Genomic DNA, 15,101 nt, shown 5'->3' with positions numbered 1-15,101 from the left:
ATTATGGGCGTTACTCTTGAAGCCCCACATTGCTGCACAATGAGTGCACAGCTGAGCTTTGTCACAATAATCACAGGCACACACAACTCTAACGTGAAGCCCCCCCCATGCACACACAACCCCACATACACCATAGCATTCACAGTAAATCCACGTCCGCGCACACGCAGGGACAGACGGGGATACGGACACAATGTGTCTGTACATGCACACATAGCTTGATCAGCTCTTTGATTAGACCAGAATCTGTTCTTTGTAGAAGCACAATATCACAAAGATCCCAGCAGCAGAACGGCATTCCACATGGAGCTGTCAATCAATGCTCACTGAGGGTTATGAGAGGAGAAAAACTAGACTGTCCTCCAACCTTTTAAAGGAGGGGCGGGGCCAACAGTGCTAGGTGACGCACAATGGTCCAAATGACACCATAGAATCTATATAAGCCAATAGCAAAATTTTATTGAATTGTAATAGCTGAATAATAATAACGCCTTAGAGGGCAGTCACTCTTACATTTTACAACAAAATACACAAAATTCAAATACTTTTACTAAACGGTTAAAAGTTGGACTAGGATCAATCAACACCACTACTTAATACCCAAATACATATAAATAAACAGAAAAAAGTGGGTTTGGGGTTTAGTTACTCTTTAAGTTTAAAACATATACTGTAAAGAAGACTGACTGGGTTATGAGTTTTTTTCCTCCTTTGTTTTTTTCTTTAGGTTACTACATCGGCACAGGACTTTACAGACAGTTCTCAGCTCCCCCTCCACAGCTCAGGCCGGGTTGTTGCAGGATTGAGGGAAGTGTTTTAAAAATCAGTTGAATGGAAATTTGAAATACTGTTGTGTTTTAACATGCATGTACTGTATATGTTTCCAGAGGAAATGGAAAATTCCAATCTGGCGGAGACACTAGGAATCGGTCCATCTTGGATCCTAAAAAGGGGTTTGGCGTGACCTGGGCCATGACCTTAAAAGCTGAGGGGGAGGAGACTGAGGCTACTGTGAAGGTGCTGTGAGCGAGTTTCCTGGGTGAACAGCTGCCAACATCAGTCACTACCATTAAAAAAACAAAGTGTCCAAGCATTATTTATTTGTTCCAGCAAAGAGAGGAATTTGGGTTCTGTCAAACTTTATTGCAGGAGTTTGAAAATTACATGCCCTATTTTTTTTTTTAGCTTGTGGCTATTATGTCATTAGTGCCTGTAGTGAAGTGTCACAGTTTATTGACCAAGAAGTAATTAAAACACACTAGGACATGTCTTGCACAAGTGTAATCATAACAATAATCCAATCATCTATATAAATGGATGAAATCAATGAACTGAAGTTTTAGTGAGGAGGCCTACAATTAAAATTTGAGTAAATCTATGAATACATCACTGCAACACGGGGTATTACAGGACACCACTTGTTACACTAAAAAAAACTGCTTACCTCAGGGGTCAGTTTTGCAATGGAGGTGAAGAGCATTGAAACAATCTGCAGAGAGAAGAAGCACACAAGTCAGGAGCTTTTCATAGAGATATTTACAACTCGCGAATTAGCCATTTGAGTCCTTGTGTTCAATAAACGCACATGTTCAGCCAGCCGGTTGTTATAGCGACAGAGGCTGAATATTAGGTTGCATGTCTGTCTGATGTTGATGCCATCTCTGATGTGTTGGAAGAGGAAGGGGAAGCCCTTTCCTCCTGTGAGTGCTGCCAGGTCACTTTGGGACAGTGTTAGATGTCTGAACAAGAATAAAAAAAGGGAGATGAAAACTTCATTATTTACTCCGATATCTTTTTGCAACATTATCATTTCGCCATGCTTAGTACCTCTCAGACCGAGACTGTTCTACAAGCAGAGCAATAAGTGCAATCATCTTCTCCAGAGCAGCAGGACGATATTTCTCCTCTGCCAGAGATAAAATGTCCTCCTCCTCATCTTCCTCTTCTCCTTCTTCCTCTGACAGAACCTCCACCTGAGGCTAAGGATGGAGAACCACATTAGCATTGTCACACTATTCCCAAGTGTGACCCTATATAGTCCATAAATTAACAAATAAACATTAGAACCAGGTTACTGTATCATCATCTAAACAAACTTGATAATAAACAGTTTCAGTTTCAATACTATTGAGTGCTGATATTTAAGCCTGGTATATGGTTCTGCTCCAGGATCTACACCAGGGGTGTCAAACTCCAGTCCTCGAGGGCCGGATTCCTGAGACTTTTAGATGTGTCCCTACTCAAACACTCCTGGTGGAGACCAATGTGTTGTGATCAAGCGCTGCAGAAGCATGAAAACGAGCCATTCATTTGATTCAGGTGTGTTGGAGCAGGGACACATCTAAAAGTCTGAGGAATCCGGCCCTCGAGGACTGGAGTTCGACACCCCTGATCTACACGGTGAAAGTGGCGCAGTTTTGGCCAACTGTACTTCTACGTCGAGGGAACGCATCGCTATGCGATTGGCCGCCATGTCGCAAGGGGATTGTGTGTGTGTGTTTCAGAGGAGCATTAAAAAGCCCTCGTTTATCTTTCTGTCACAGAAAACAATGTTTTATGTTTTTTAAGCATCTTAAAATGTAATTTATTTCTAGATTATTACTTACCTACCTAACCACGTGTGTTTTGTTGGACACAAACATGAAAACAACAGTTTCAAAACGTGTGTTTTATTTTTCAATATAAACATATGCAACACAAAGTATAAAAGTGTATCGACCGCACTGTCGACTGCCCCAGTTACAACGTGGGCAAGGGGGCCCAGACCCGCCGTACCGCAGAGAAAACGCAGTTAGGGAAGCGGCGAGTTGGGAACGGGGCGGCTCTTTAAAGATAATGTCATGTCTCCTCATCTGGCAGCCTCCACAGAATGTCAGTCATTGTTTACTGTTAATGAAATACACACACAAACACACTGTAGGTACAGAAATGATGCAGAGTAGCAATAATAATAGTAAACATACCTTTTGTCCGTGATTGGACTCCGTTTGGAGGTGCTTCACGTGTGCTGCAGCCATGAAAGGAAATAATAAAACTCTGGTACTTTTCGTCCGTCTTAGTTCTCTCGTTGACTAAATCTACCGTAGAAACAACTCTCGTATCGCTCCGCAAAAAGTTGAAACACGGCGATGTTGACCGGAAAAAGCAGTGACCGGGGCTGAGGTTTGCAGAAAAACAATTACAGCTCTCGCGTTCTGCGTCGCCTCGACGTCTAGTCAGGATATTTGAGAGGCGCACGTCAAGTTACGACAAGGGGGTCTCCGTCAACGTAGAGCACTACAGCATCAATTTTACACGGAACCATATATCAGGCTTCAGTTTGTCAGTCCTCAAAAAAACCTGTGCATAAGATAATAATTACAAATTTAAAGCTTATAATTGGTTTTCTACCTTTCCAAAGGACATCTTGCTGATCTTTGCAAAATGCCTTGATCTGTCTTTGCTGCATTGTTGGCCGGGTCATGATTGATGAAGAGATTTGATCTCATGATTAATAATGATGCACATATGCAGGCATCATGACATTTTTTATTCTGCTGGTTGTGTTGCTTTGTTTTGGCTTATTCAAGAAATGTCTTACTACATCTCTTAGACATGGATATTCATGTATACATACATACACTTACATTCTCTGGACCTTTAGTTCCCATGTAGAAATGGACCATGATTGAAATGGCTTGGAGTGACAACAAGAACTGACTCTGAAGAGAGGATAGTAAACAATCAAAAAATCTCTAAACACTGATTGTTTACAATCAAATCAGATATAAATATATTTTCAAACAAGTGAAGTGCAGTAACATGAAAACAGTTGATTGGGCGTGTCCAAGTTAACACTCGCTAACTGACCTCTTCCTCTCCCATCTTTGCAAATTCGTAGAGAAAGGCAAAGTACTCCGTCAGGTGTTTGCTGTGTGGCTTGACGCCGTGCTCCATGATGGATAAGAGTGTTTTAACAAAGCGCGTGACGCAGGATCGGCTGCCAATATCCTCCACTGGACCATCCATGTCGTCAGAGCTGAGTAGAGAAGGGAAAGATAGCTCAGTGCACTGCAACTTTGATTATTACAATTACACTGACATATCCTAGATTTAACTGATTTATGTAGAGCAGGGGTGTCAAACTCAAATACACAGTGGGCCAAAATGTGGACAAAGTCGTGGGCCATCATTGATATTTATGTAATAATCTTCTTCACACAACATTTTCAAAAGGGTCTAAACAAGTTTTGCTTTTGTTGGGGAGAAATTATTAGTTATGCTTTATAATATATTTACTCATATTTTTTAATCCTTAAGCCTTGGGGTGTAACTTTCCATTGTGTGATTTTTCATGTCTTCAACTTTGCTTTCCACTCCGGGTCAGAACGCCTTGTCCAAAGTTCCCAAAACAACCCCAAGGACAGCTACACACACTCACATAGCACACCCCATACACATCCATTCACACACACGAACACATAAAACGCACACACCTCCGTCTCCATGCCAACCAGATACCACGGAGCAGGCTGTTTTGACTCAAAAGGAGAAACTGTCTCTCTTTCCACCTGCTGTCCTCCCCTCCTCCCTCTCTCTTTCTCCCTATCTCTCGGGGAGGGGGGGAGGAGGGAAGATATACGTGGTTTTAATATTGTGTCTCTCACTCTGTCTTTGAATCGCCTGGCCAGGTGGTCACCATTTTTGTTTCCACTTTGTATTCTTTTATTTAGTTTAGAATAAAATCATTTTTTATTAATTCACCAACTCTTCAGTCTGGTCGTCATCACTTGCCAACGCAGAGGGTGTCATTACAGTCAAAACGAGGTAACCTTCCTTTTTTCCACCGTAACACTTTGCTTTACATTGAATTTGGAACAAGCAAAGTTCAATACTATACAGTATATAATTAAATATTGCAGACTTAAAAAATAGAATTTCAAATAAAAAAACACATCAATGGCATTCGTTTCTTAAATGAAATTCAAATAAAGATCATACAGTATGCCTCTTTTTTTTGCAGCCTTCTCACATTTGGAAATGCTTGCTTTTTCTCTGGACAAATGAGTTCACAAACTTTCATCATGCACTTTTTCACAAACTCTCCCTCATTGAAGGGTCGTGCTGATTTTGCGGTCTCTGCTGCCACAATGAAACTAGCCTTTACAGCAGCTTCACTTTGTGATGTGGCTTTTTTTTTTTTAACAGTCTGTTGTGAAACCAAACTAATTTTCATTTTTTCTACTTTCTGGCATCTTTGAGTCATGTCCGGGTCCTTGTGTGAGGAGATCCTCCGTCTCCCCATCTATAAACTCACAATTTAAAAAAAATGATGAGCCAGACGGCTCAGAACTCTTGGAGTGAAATATAAACAACTGCAGGAAAGGAGGAGAACGCCATCACTAGATGTGGGGATATTTTCGGGATCGTTATGATATGTTATGGAACGCACACAGATGTATGCAATAGTCCACGCACTGGCGGGCCAGCCCTAGTAATCATTTGGTATTGCTTTGTGGGCCAAATATAATTACACTGCGGGCCAGAGTTTGACACCCATGATGTAGAGCCTAAATATTTTTCAGTGCTCAAAAAAACAAGAGACAGTGAGTGGCACGTGGCTCCTGTCAGGATCTCTGTAGCCATCTGATTGTCCAGACACAGCAAGCATTTTGTTTGTGCTAAACACCTCTATATGGCAAAAAGATTTGTAAGGATTTTATAATAATTTAATATAAGCAAACTTAATTTGTTCTTAAAAATAGAAAACAAATAATGAAGGGAATGAATGACATTCCCCAAATAATGGTATAGAAATACTATACAATGATATTTTTGATGAGAAAAATTAAGCAAGATATTTAGTTGAAGTTATTGAGGAGTGGCATACCCGTCCTCCATTCCAGGCTGCAGATAGAGATGAGCATGGACTGGCCGCAGTCTCTGGATGACATGAATACACAACCTCTGGAACATCTAAAAAAAAAAAAACAATGGTTCATTTCATGATGAGCAGAGCTTTGCATGAGGTCTCTTCTAATTGCACTGAATTGTAATTCTAGTGACGTTTTGTTGTAAAACTGACCTGTCTGACAATTTGGTTGGGGCATTTTATGAGAATTTGCATCGGCCACCAGTTGTCATCCGCCATTTGATCCAAAAACCACTAAAATAAAAAGGGGAAAAACTCATTGGTGCTCAAAAACAAACTGCAACAGTAAAGAAAAGTCACTAAGTTTAAACCTCGCAGGCAGCCTGGCTGTTATTGAACTGTTTGGTCAATAGTTCTATCCACTGTAGCATGGTGGGCTGGAAATAAGACAACAGGACAAAAGCAAACCACATTAATTTGGGTCACATGTATAATTGTTTCAGTTGTCTTAAGGGTAACACGCAGTGATCGCACACTACCTTCTCCTTGGAGTGAATGAAAGTCTCAAGAACAAATGATGTGCTCAGCTGCAAGAAAGAAAACAAGGTCATTAAAAGAAGTCTGCAATGAGCTTTCATTCATTCATTCATTAAAAACTCAACTAAAAAAAAAAAAAAAAAGTACCACTAGAACACCTCTAATGATACAAACCTTCAATTATTCTTACCTTAGCAGTCATGAGGGAAATAGCTTTAGGGTCTGGCAGAGTGTTGGGAATGCTGCTACAGAGCTGCCACATAAACCTGAAGAAAAACAACAAACAACAGTGAAATCAACTTATACAAGTTTATCCAAGTATTTTCATTCAACCTACTCACTTACCCAAAGTAGGTGTGCTCAAATATGTTTTTATCTTGGAGAAACTGCATGTTGTCATGCCAAATCCACTGAAATACAGACATTGGAAATATTTACCACGAACATATTTAAGATTCAACAATCGTTGAACTTGGACATGACCTGCACTACCTCAAGAAGATCAGGAGAAACATCAAAACTAAAGTCTTTCCCATTTTCCTCCTCTAGTTCCACTCTTTTGTAGAATAGCATGTAGGCACTGTGTGTCTGAAAGGGTAAATTAGATTTAAGTGTCACATTCTGGTGAAATCCTAATAAGAAACTACATAGTATTTGAGCTTATCCTCACCTTCTCAAACGAGAAGTCCATAAACTTGTCAGTGACAGAGTCATAGGTTTTAGTCTGCAATGTAAGAAAAGTAAGTGAGATACCAAGAAAGAAAACAATTAAAAAAACCACTAACACTGAAGCAACACTTGTCATCATGTGCCTGCGTACCGTCATCTCACCACCAAAGCACTCAGAGGCAAGCTGAGCCGAGTCGAAGGGCTTCACCTCTGCGTCGTTAAACAGATACCTGCAAATACCCCTTGTTTATTTTTACAATATTGAAATTGAATGGTAACAGGGCAAGAAAAGCTTTATAGTTATTCATATATTGTTTTTCAAATAAGGGTTTGAAAATTATGATAATTAATGCACAAATTTTAGGTGTTAATCTCCAATATTTACTCAAATTAATTTCCAAATGGCTTCAATACCTGACACTTTTCTACATTCTTTAATCATGCTTTTAAATTGCAGCCAGTGTGACTGAGTGCCTGTGATCTCTCAAACATCCATTTCTCTACACTTGCACTCACCATTTGTTGTTCTTGTATGCATGTGGGTTCACAATGTCTCTGATGAAGCTGTAGTAATGGCCTCCGTCTGCTGTGCCCGTGTGTACTGTGACACCAATAAGGTCATACTCATAACTCTCTGTGTCTTTTGTTTCACCCTCTTCCCGAAAACCTGAAACATACAAAGGTAGATTAAATACATTTCACTTTATTCATTTAACTTCTGATTTTCATCATCATAAAAATCTAGAGTGCTAGAGGACACACCCTCTTTGCGTTCTCCTTTCCCCATGAGCAAATCCTCAGTGTAAGGTGTCATATCAAGGCGCAGTGGAAAGGAAAAATGAGTGTTGACCTTCTCCTTCATCATCGTCACCATGTTAAATGTGTACCTCATAGTGTTAAAGCTAAGGATGCGCGGCAGTTTCTTGAAACACGCTCTGAGACGGAGAGAACACAGTAAGACAGACCCTGCAATTGTAATTTTGAGTCTGAATGTTTGTGGATCTCTCCCTACCTCTTCTCTGCACGGACTTTCTTTCCACATTGAGAGCAGGTGTACATGTTGTCACCCTCCAGAGTGTCCTTAATGGTCACCTCATCGAGAGACTCCTGTAAAATAAAGAAAAAGTGGAGGCGCAAAAGTCTTAATGCTCAGAAAAAAATGTAAAACTGGTTGAAATTCAGCAGTATGATACCAAATACATTAAGGATAACCTAGCTAAGAGCAGCAATAACCGAGCTAAAACAGTGACTTTTGGTTCTAAGGATTCTAAACTCAAGATTTACATCCAAAAGATCTGAATCTATCAGACTGCTCTGACACTATCAGGCCGTCTCTCAGAGCTTTCTGTGTTGTAAATGAACATTTGGAAAATGTCTAGTAGGTGGGATTTTAATACTAACACTGGGAACCCCCATAAACAAACCAGAACAAGCCAATCACTGTCTTCCTGGTTTGGCGAAGCAACAAGAAATCTCGTTAAGAATAAAAAAAAACACTTCTTAAAAATTTTTTTACGATTCAGCGCCGTCTTTGCATTGCTCCACTAGATTCAAAATGATGGAGTCAAATACAATGTTGCGATTTCAACCTTTGACATTTGTTTGTGAGTGAATTCATTTATTAATCTATGAAGCCTACACTATACTGTATATTATCTGGTTTAAAAAAAACTAAATAATGGTTATCGTCCTCAGCAGCTTTAAACATATTACAAAATCAAAAAAACAACAACAAAACTTAACAGATGATCAGTCGGTCTGTATCAGTTTGGGTAATTTTTAGTTCAAGAGAGACATTTGCTTCTCAAAACACTCTGGTAGGTTTTGTCACCGAGAGATGAGATGAGAAGCTAAAGCATATAAAACAGATTTCTCCTTTTTAGAAATGATCTTGATTTAAAACACTATTAATCATTGAGTAACAAGTCTTCTTTCAAGTGGGTCGAATTCAAAGTTTTGATTGTAATTAGTTTTGGCAATAAAATCAAATTCACCTCAAAAGATTTCATCGCAAATTAAAATTCATGGTGGACACTTAATGGAATTGAATGTCTCCTTTGGAAACTCCTGTCACTGTTTACCAGTTTATAGCCAACTGCTGTCCAAACTTAGGTATTGAAACTAGTATTAACAAGTACAACCACATACAGTATTTAATTTCAGACATGGTAGTAAAGTAGGTGTGTTGAGGGAGAGATTAAGTTTTCCATGCAAACAAATATGCATAAACATGGCTTTAACACACAGCTTGTTATTTTGGAATTGCAGGTTGCTTATTTGCTGCAGAAAGCTCTCCGTAAATACTCACATAGATGTTCTTCATGTCTGCCACCTGACATCTGACTGTGTAAAACTCTTCTGCTGTCTGACTGACGTGATCGCAGTCCTGTTAGGAATATTGGAAAAACCCCTTACTTTAATGGCACATGGAGGAGACAAAATCAGTAGCTTCCAGCCAGTACAGACTGTAAATCCTAATTGTTACTACCCTAAGCCTTTAACATATTCCACTTATGGACAGTTTAAAAATACGCTGTTTTAATAGCAAACAGCTTGTATTACTACAAAGACAGTATGATCCATATTTGATTTAAAAGCAGAAAGTAAATAAATACATAAATTCAAACAGATGCAAAGAAGACAATCTAATAAAAACAAAATCTGTAGTCTTACCAATGACACCACATTGTTGGTAATGACGCCTCCAAACAGAGTCTTAACTGTGTTTTTCTAGAGACATAAAGACATAAAATGTTGATTAAAAACTTAGAAGGGTTGCAGTAAACTTTTTATTTTATTTTAGTAATAATCAAATAGATTAAAAAAACAAGGCAACTTTTTTGAGACAATTATGACCTATGGGGATGTATGTTGCCGTACAACGCACATTTCCATCATTATCTATTTTAGTGCAATAACTACAATAACTGTAGTAAAATACAATAACAACTCTAAATCAGGTTTTGAAAATGTTAGGTCATGCTATTTTTGTGAACAAGCATTATTTTTGAGAAAAGCGTTTGAAACTGTGTGTATTTACCAGATCCTGGGACATCTCCTCAATCTTAGTGATGAGATCTGTGAAGAACTCTGTCATGTCTTTCTGCTCCCCAGTGTTGAGGGGCTGTTTATCCATTGTATAGGTTTTACAGAAGGGACGAGGGTTGTATGCTTTCCTCTCACTCTCCTGAACACAGAGACAACAGACTGAGCAACAGCAATAAGAACTACTGACAAGGGAGTCTCAATATTCTCTAAGGGTATGTTGCTATTCTGTGGGTAAATCAGTGAATAGCAATATCTAAAGGTTGGTTATTTGGGGTGTATTTTAGATTGAATGTGATCTTATGTTGGAGTATTTGTTTGGATGGGCTCACTTGCTTTGCAGCCAGTAACTCTAAATAGGATAAGCAGGTGTAGAAGGGTGAAGATATGGCACATCGCTAAAAGATGAAGGTTATCCTTGATCTAATAAACATGGCTTGTTCTTAGTAACATGTTTAGTTTAGTTTATTTGAGCAATTTATATTCATAATTTTTACAGAACACAAAATACATCATTACACAGTAATGAAAACTCAAAATGAGTCGGCCGAAGCAAGAAAGCTTATAGGCGCCTACCCCATATTCAATAATCATTCTAATAGGACACTAAGTTAATGTCAAGGGAGTCAACTTTTAAAGCAATATTATTTAAAACTACGTTTGCTGCACAAGTTCATCATCTTACCATCAGATAGGTAAACATCTTCTGCAGCTCTAGCAGCGTTGTCTTGTGTTTGATATCCTCAGCGTACTGCTCACAGACACAAACATAATCAGATAAGATTGATAATCTCGTAAATTCTGTTTTATGTGTTTAATGTCTCAGTCTGACCTTGGCCGTGAAGATGGCCTGTCGGGCCTCAGGGATCATGTAGAGCTGCTGGATGGTAGAGGCCAGGTAGCAGGTTGCTCCCAGGTTGGTCAGGCCCACAAAGCGGCACTCAGCCCGTACGTCATCATGGGGCCAGTAGTCCCACTTGTATGGAGCATGAGAAGCTGAGGAATCACAGGAAAAAAAAAAGTTTAGTATAAAATAGGAAGCTCATTAATATACAGCAAAACCAATCATGGCTGATGAGAAAGAATGAAGGGGGTAAAAAAAAAAAAATAAAAAAAAAAAAAAAAAATCAAAATCATTTTAAATTCTAAAAAAATGTACAGAAAACTAAAAAGTGTTTCACAGGAGGTTTATTTTTTCTTAAAGATTAATTAATCCAATCAAAATTATAGTCCCATTGTTTAGAAGTTTGAGGTTCAAATTCGAACTTTTAAAACATTTAAAAAAATATTTCAAAAATGTAAACAGATCAGATTATTTTTTAATGATTGGTTATAATTTATTACTACCCGTAGGCACCTAATACAGGTATCTCTTCTATTTACAAGTGTCACATCTGCTACAGCCACATTTTTTTGAAAGCTAAATACAGTTTTAAAAAAATTATAAATGTTTACTTTTATCTATAAAGTTTTAATAGAAATATCTACAGTAAAATCTCTATTTTTCTATGCTATGATTAGCGTTTACAAAGCAAGTACAGAAGAAAAATACATTTGTTGTTTTAGTTTTTCAAAAATGTGCATCCTCACCCTGCATGTGCTGGGACATGACCCAGTTGTGGAGGAGACGGTAGTTTTCCACAGAGCCCTTCACCGTTTCCACTAATAGGTCATAAGCTGCAGCCCTGGCAGCGTGGGACTTGCACTTGGGCTGAGCGCGGTCGGCCAGGCTGGGCAGCAGGAAAAGGAGGTTGTGGATGTCACGCAAGAACTCCTGCCCTTCTCGCGAGAATTTAAATGGAGGCTTGTGTTTGAGAACACTTGTGGCAAGACGGAGGAGACCTGTCAGGCCGTCATCTTCAATTGTACCATCCTGCTGGTCCAAGATCTCTCGACTGGTGAAGGGAAGAAAGAAGAAAGGCTGGATGGAATCTCTCACCCTACCATTTTCTATAATAAGAACACCTCTAAGATATCTGACCTTCTGATACAATCAGCAAGGTGGCGGGCAAGTGCATCCAGGTCCAGGAGAGTGGTCTGCACGGGACCGGCCAGTGATCGTGAGGGAGAGACCTTCTGTGAGTTCAAACAGTCATTACTTAAAATTTCAATACAGCCACTGGTTTAGAGCACACACTTAATTTTGGAACGTGAAGCTCTTATACCTGGCTGGTGTCTTTCACATGGATGTTATCGATGAGTTTGCAAAGTAGCCAAAAGTACTCCTTACAGCCCATTCTCAAAAGCGGCTCTTTTTCGTAGTCCTCCAGCTAAACACAATTTTTGGAAAATGTTAAATGGTGTAGCAATCCTGTGGTCAAACACATAGGGTTCAGCTCACAATAATCACAAATTTTGCCAGTTAAAGCAATTAATTTGATTCACTTCCTAATTGTTTGTGCTGCAGAAAACAGCTTAAATACACCAGCTCCTTCAATTTATTTCCAGCTCAGGTGGTAGAGGGTCGTCTTCTGATCGAGAGGTTGGGGGTTCGATCCCAGTACCTGACTATGTGTCGAAGTGTCCTTGGGCAAGACACTGAACCCTAAGTTGCTCCCAGTGGTCGACTAGCGCCTTGCATGGCAGTCCTGTCCCACTGGTGTGTAAATGTGAGAGTGATTGGGTGAATGAGCTGATATGTAAAGCGCTTTGAGACTGCTTCAGTGTGGTGATAAAGCGCTATATAAATCAAGTCCATTTACCATTTCCATTACTCTACACTGAAACCATAATGATCAGAAAAGCCCTCCATCTTCACCCCTTAACCAGTCTAGCAATTTGATTACAGGATCATTGATCCAGATGTTCAAAGCAGATTACAAATTTGCCTCATACATACAGTTACTTTCACATCTTTCATTTAACTGAGCTTTACGCCCATCAGTAGGGTAATGCCTTACAGAAACAGACTGGATGATTGTAGAAAAGCTCAAATTAAGTCAAATCATTGTCCATGAGGACTTCAGACAGAGTATAGCTTGCAAAGGGGTTGTCCTCTTAAAGCACAATATTAGTCCAAACTGTTCAGATTTCAGAAAAATGGTGCGTGAGAGTGGATGTGGGACTCACTCCAAGAGGTTTGAGGGCTTGTGCGTCTGGAAGGAACTTTAGCAGTGTAGATGCGGCGAGCAGCAGGAAGGATCTGTTAATGGTCTCCCCGCCCTCCAAACCAGATAGGGAGAGCTTGTAGAGGCCATTACATGCTTCATGCCTCACCGCCGGCTGAAAACACACAGACACACATATCAACAAAATAGGAATGTCCTGTCTAACTCGCATGATGACTAAATCACATAAGATACATAAATCATTTAAAACCACTGATTTATTGACCATCTTATATTAATACTTCATTGGTATTGCTTTAATCAGCATAAATTGTAATCTTTAATCCATTACTTACTTACTTACATTGTGTGACAACTGATGTTTTGATTTCGTGAATGTCTACTAATTAAAAACTAATGTTTAAGTACAAATTCAATATTATTCTGGCTGCAACATCTTTCTCCCTTTCTCCCCCACCCCAGGGACAAGCAATGTGTGTCTGCCACAATTTTATTATACAAGGTCCTGCCTTGCAGTGAGAATCGACGTCTTGACACATTGTTTACAAAGGCTGAGGCAAGCACAACAAAGACAGAACATACAATCATGGTTCAATGAAATAAATTCAAGTGTAATTATTTTGCTTTTTTTAATAATGCTGTAACGTCAACGTGCGCTGTGGCTCAGGTAATCTCGTATGAATAACACGCTTAGAACATAGTACACGCTACCAGGTTGCTGAAGGAAAAAGACAATGCAGAGGGCCAATGAGCGGGCTCGCATTGCATCAAGGGGCTGAAAGATACGCTTCATCGATAAAAGACGAAGGAACAAGTGAATGACTACTGGTTAAAATGCGGAGGAGAACTATGATGGGTCTGAAGGTGGTGGGCTGTGGCTCCCAGTGGTTAGACTTCTGCTCCTTTGCACATATAGGTCATGTGTTGGCCTTCAGCCCACAGCTGTAAAAAATTTGTGTCTTGTTATCCATTATTTAATTTTTAGTCCTGTTGATTGAATTTGTTTGATGTCAGTCTGTTATTAAACAATTAATAAGTTTCCTTTATTGTCATTTATGTACATGTACATACACAATATTAGTTCTCTCCTTTTATCCCATCCCTAAGGAGCAATGGGCGGCCACAGTGTAGCGCACTGGAGCAGTTAGGGTTGCAGTTGCTCAAAGTCCCACAGTGATGGACCACATTTGATTTGAACTAATAGAGGTTCATTTTTACAATACATACAGTTAAACATAAAATGCTTATTAAAATAAACATGAACATATTTCACATTAATATGTTTATTAAAAAAAATTATCAAGGGGAGCAGGCTCACCTCAGGAACCAGCAATGTCAGTTTCTTCAACCAGTCATGAAGCTGGTCACTATCTGCCAGACTGGACTTGACTGCAGATGAGCAGTGGGCCCAGCTCACCAGTAGCCACATCGAGTAGTGAGTCACTGTTAGAGAGCGCAAACTTCTTAGTGAGTTCTCTGCCCCAGACAATAACACTGACTAGTTTCTCTTTAATCAAGGTCTACGTCAGCGGTGCGTGACTCCAGTCCTCGAGGGCCGGATCCCTGAGACTTTTATATGTCTCCCTGCTCCAACACATCTAGTTGAAACCAATGTGTTGTCATCAAGCACTGCAGAAGCATGATAACGAGCCATTCAGTTGATTCAGGTGTGTTGGAGCAGGGACACATCTACAAGTCTCAGGAATCCGGCCCTCGAGGACTGGAGTGCGGCACCCCTGGTCTACGTTGACCAGTAGAATTTGGATATGATTTTTCACGAAAGAGTGGTAATGCCATTTTCGACTACATGTGTGCAACCTTAAGGCAAAAAGGAAGGAGAACCGACCTTCGTGCCGTGACCTGTGATCAGACTGGGCCTTCAACACTCTGCCAAACCAAACCAAAAAAAACAAATCAAAAACTCAGCCATG

General features: G+C 39.7%; 1 protein-coding gene across 2 annotated transcripts in view; it reads right to left on the bottom strand.

Annotated features, from left to right (window-relative positions):
- Nucleotides 1-15,101, bottom strand: part of usp34 (ubiquitin specific peptidase 34) — an 87,833-nt gene that overhangs the window by 21,548 nt on the left and 51,184 nt on the right. Inside the window, exons 35-62 of one of the 2 annotated variants that reach the window (XM_028460957.1) lie at nt 15,017-15,057; nt 14,489-14,613; nt 13,172-13,324; nt 12,268-12,372; nt 12,084-12,175; nt 11,693-11,997; nt 10,935-11,098; nt 10,788-10,853; nt 10,098-10,244; nt 9,731-9,787; nt 9,366-9,443; nt 8,070-8,164; nt 7,820-7,992; nt 7,574-7,724; nt 7,209-7,287; nt 7,059-7,112; nt 6,881-6,976; nt 6,734-6,798; nt 6,579-6,654; nt 6,391-6,438; nt 6,223-6,288; nt 6,065-6,145; nt 5,870-5,955; nt 3,850-4,018; nt 3,627-3,701; nt 1,828-1,979; nt 1,586-1,739; nt 1,445-1,489 (exon numbers count right to left, since the gene is read on the bottom strand). In XM_028460957.1, the coding sequence (XP_028316758.1) occupies nt 1,445-1,489; nt 1,586-1,739; nt 1,828-1,979; nt 3,627-3,701; nt 3,850-4,018; nt 5,870-5,955; nt 6,065-6,145; nt 6,223-6,288; nt 6,391-6,438; nt 6,579-6,654; nt 6,734-6,798; nt 6,881-6,976; nt 7,059-7,112; nt 7,209-7,287; nt 7,574-7,724; nt 7,820-7,992; nt 8,070-8,164; nt 9,366-9,443; nt 9,731-9,787; nt 10,098-10,244; nt 10,788-10,853; nt 10,935-11,098; nt 11,693-11,997; nt 12,084-12,175; nt 12,268-12,372; nt 13,172-13,324; nt 14,489-14,613; nt 15,017-15,057 (2,998 nt within the window). Of the gene's footprint in view, nt 1-1,444; nt 1,490-1,585; nt 1,740-1,827; nt 1,980-3,626; nt 3,702-3,849; nt 4,019-5,869; nt 5,956-6,064; nt 6,146-6,222; nt 6,289-6,390; nt 6,439-6,578; nt 6,655-6,733; nt 6,799-6,880; nt 6,977-7,058; nt 7,113-7,208; nt 7,288-7,573; nt 7,725-7,819; nt 7,993-8,069; nt 8,165-9,365; nt 9,444-9,730; nt 9,788-10,097; nt 10,245-10,787; nt 10,854-10,934; nt 11,099-11,692; nt 11,998-12,083; nt 12,179-12,267; nt 12,373-13,171; nt 13,325-14,488; nt 14,614-15,016; nt 15,058-15,101 lie in introns of both variants that reach the window. The other variant, XM_028460949.1, reaches the window with a different exon arrangement.

Source organism: Gouania willdenowi, chromosome 1 (assembly GCF_900634775.1).
Source record: "Gouania willdenowi chromosome 1, fGouWil2.1, whole genome shotgun sequence".
NCBI lineage: Eukaryota > Metazoa > Chordata > Actinopteri > Blenniiformes > Gobiesocidae > Gouania > Gouania willdenowi.
Note: the sequence above shows the minus strand (reverse complement) of the source record. Positions and strands in the feature narration are given on the sequence as shown.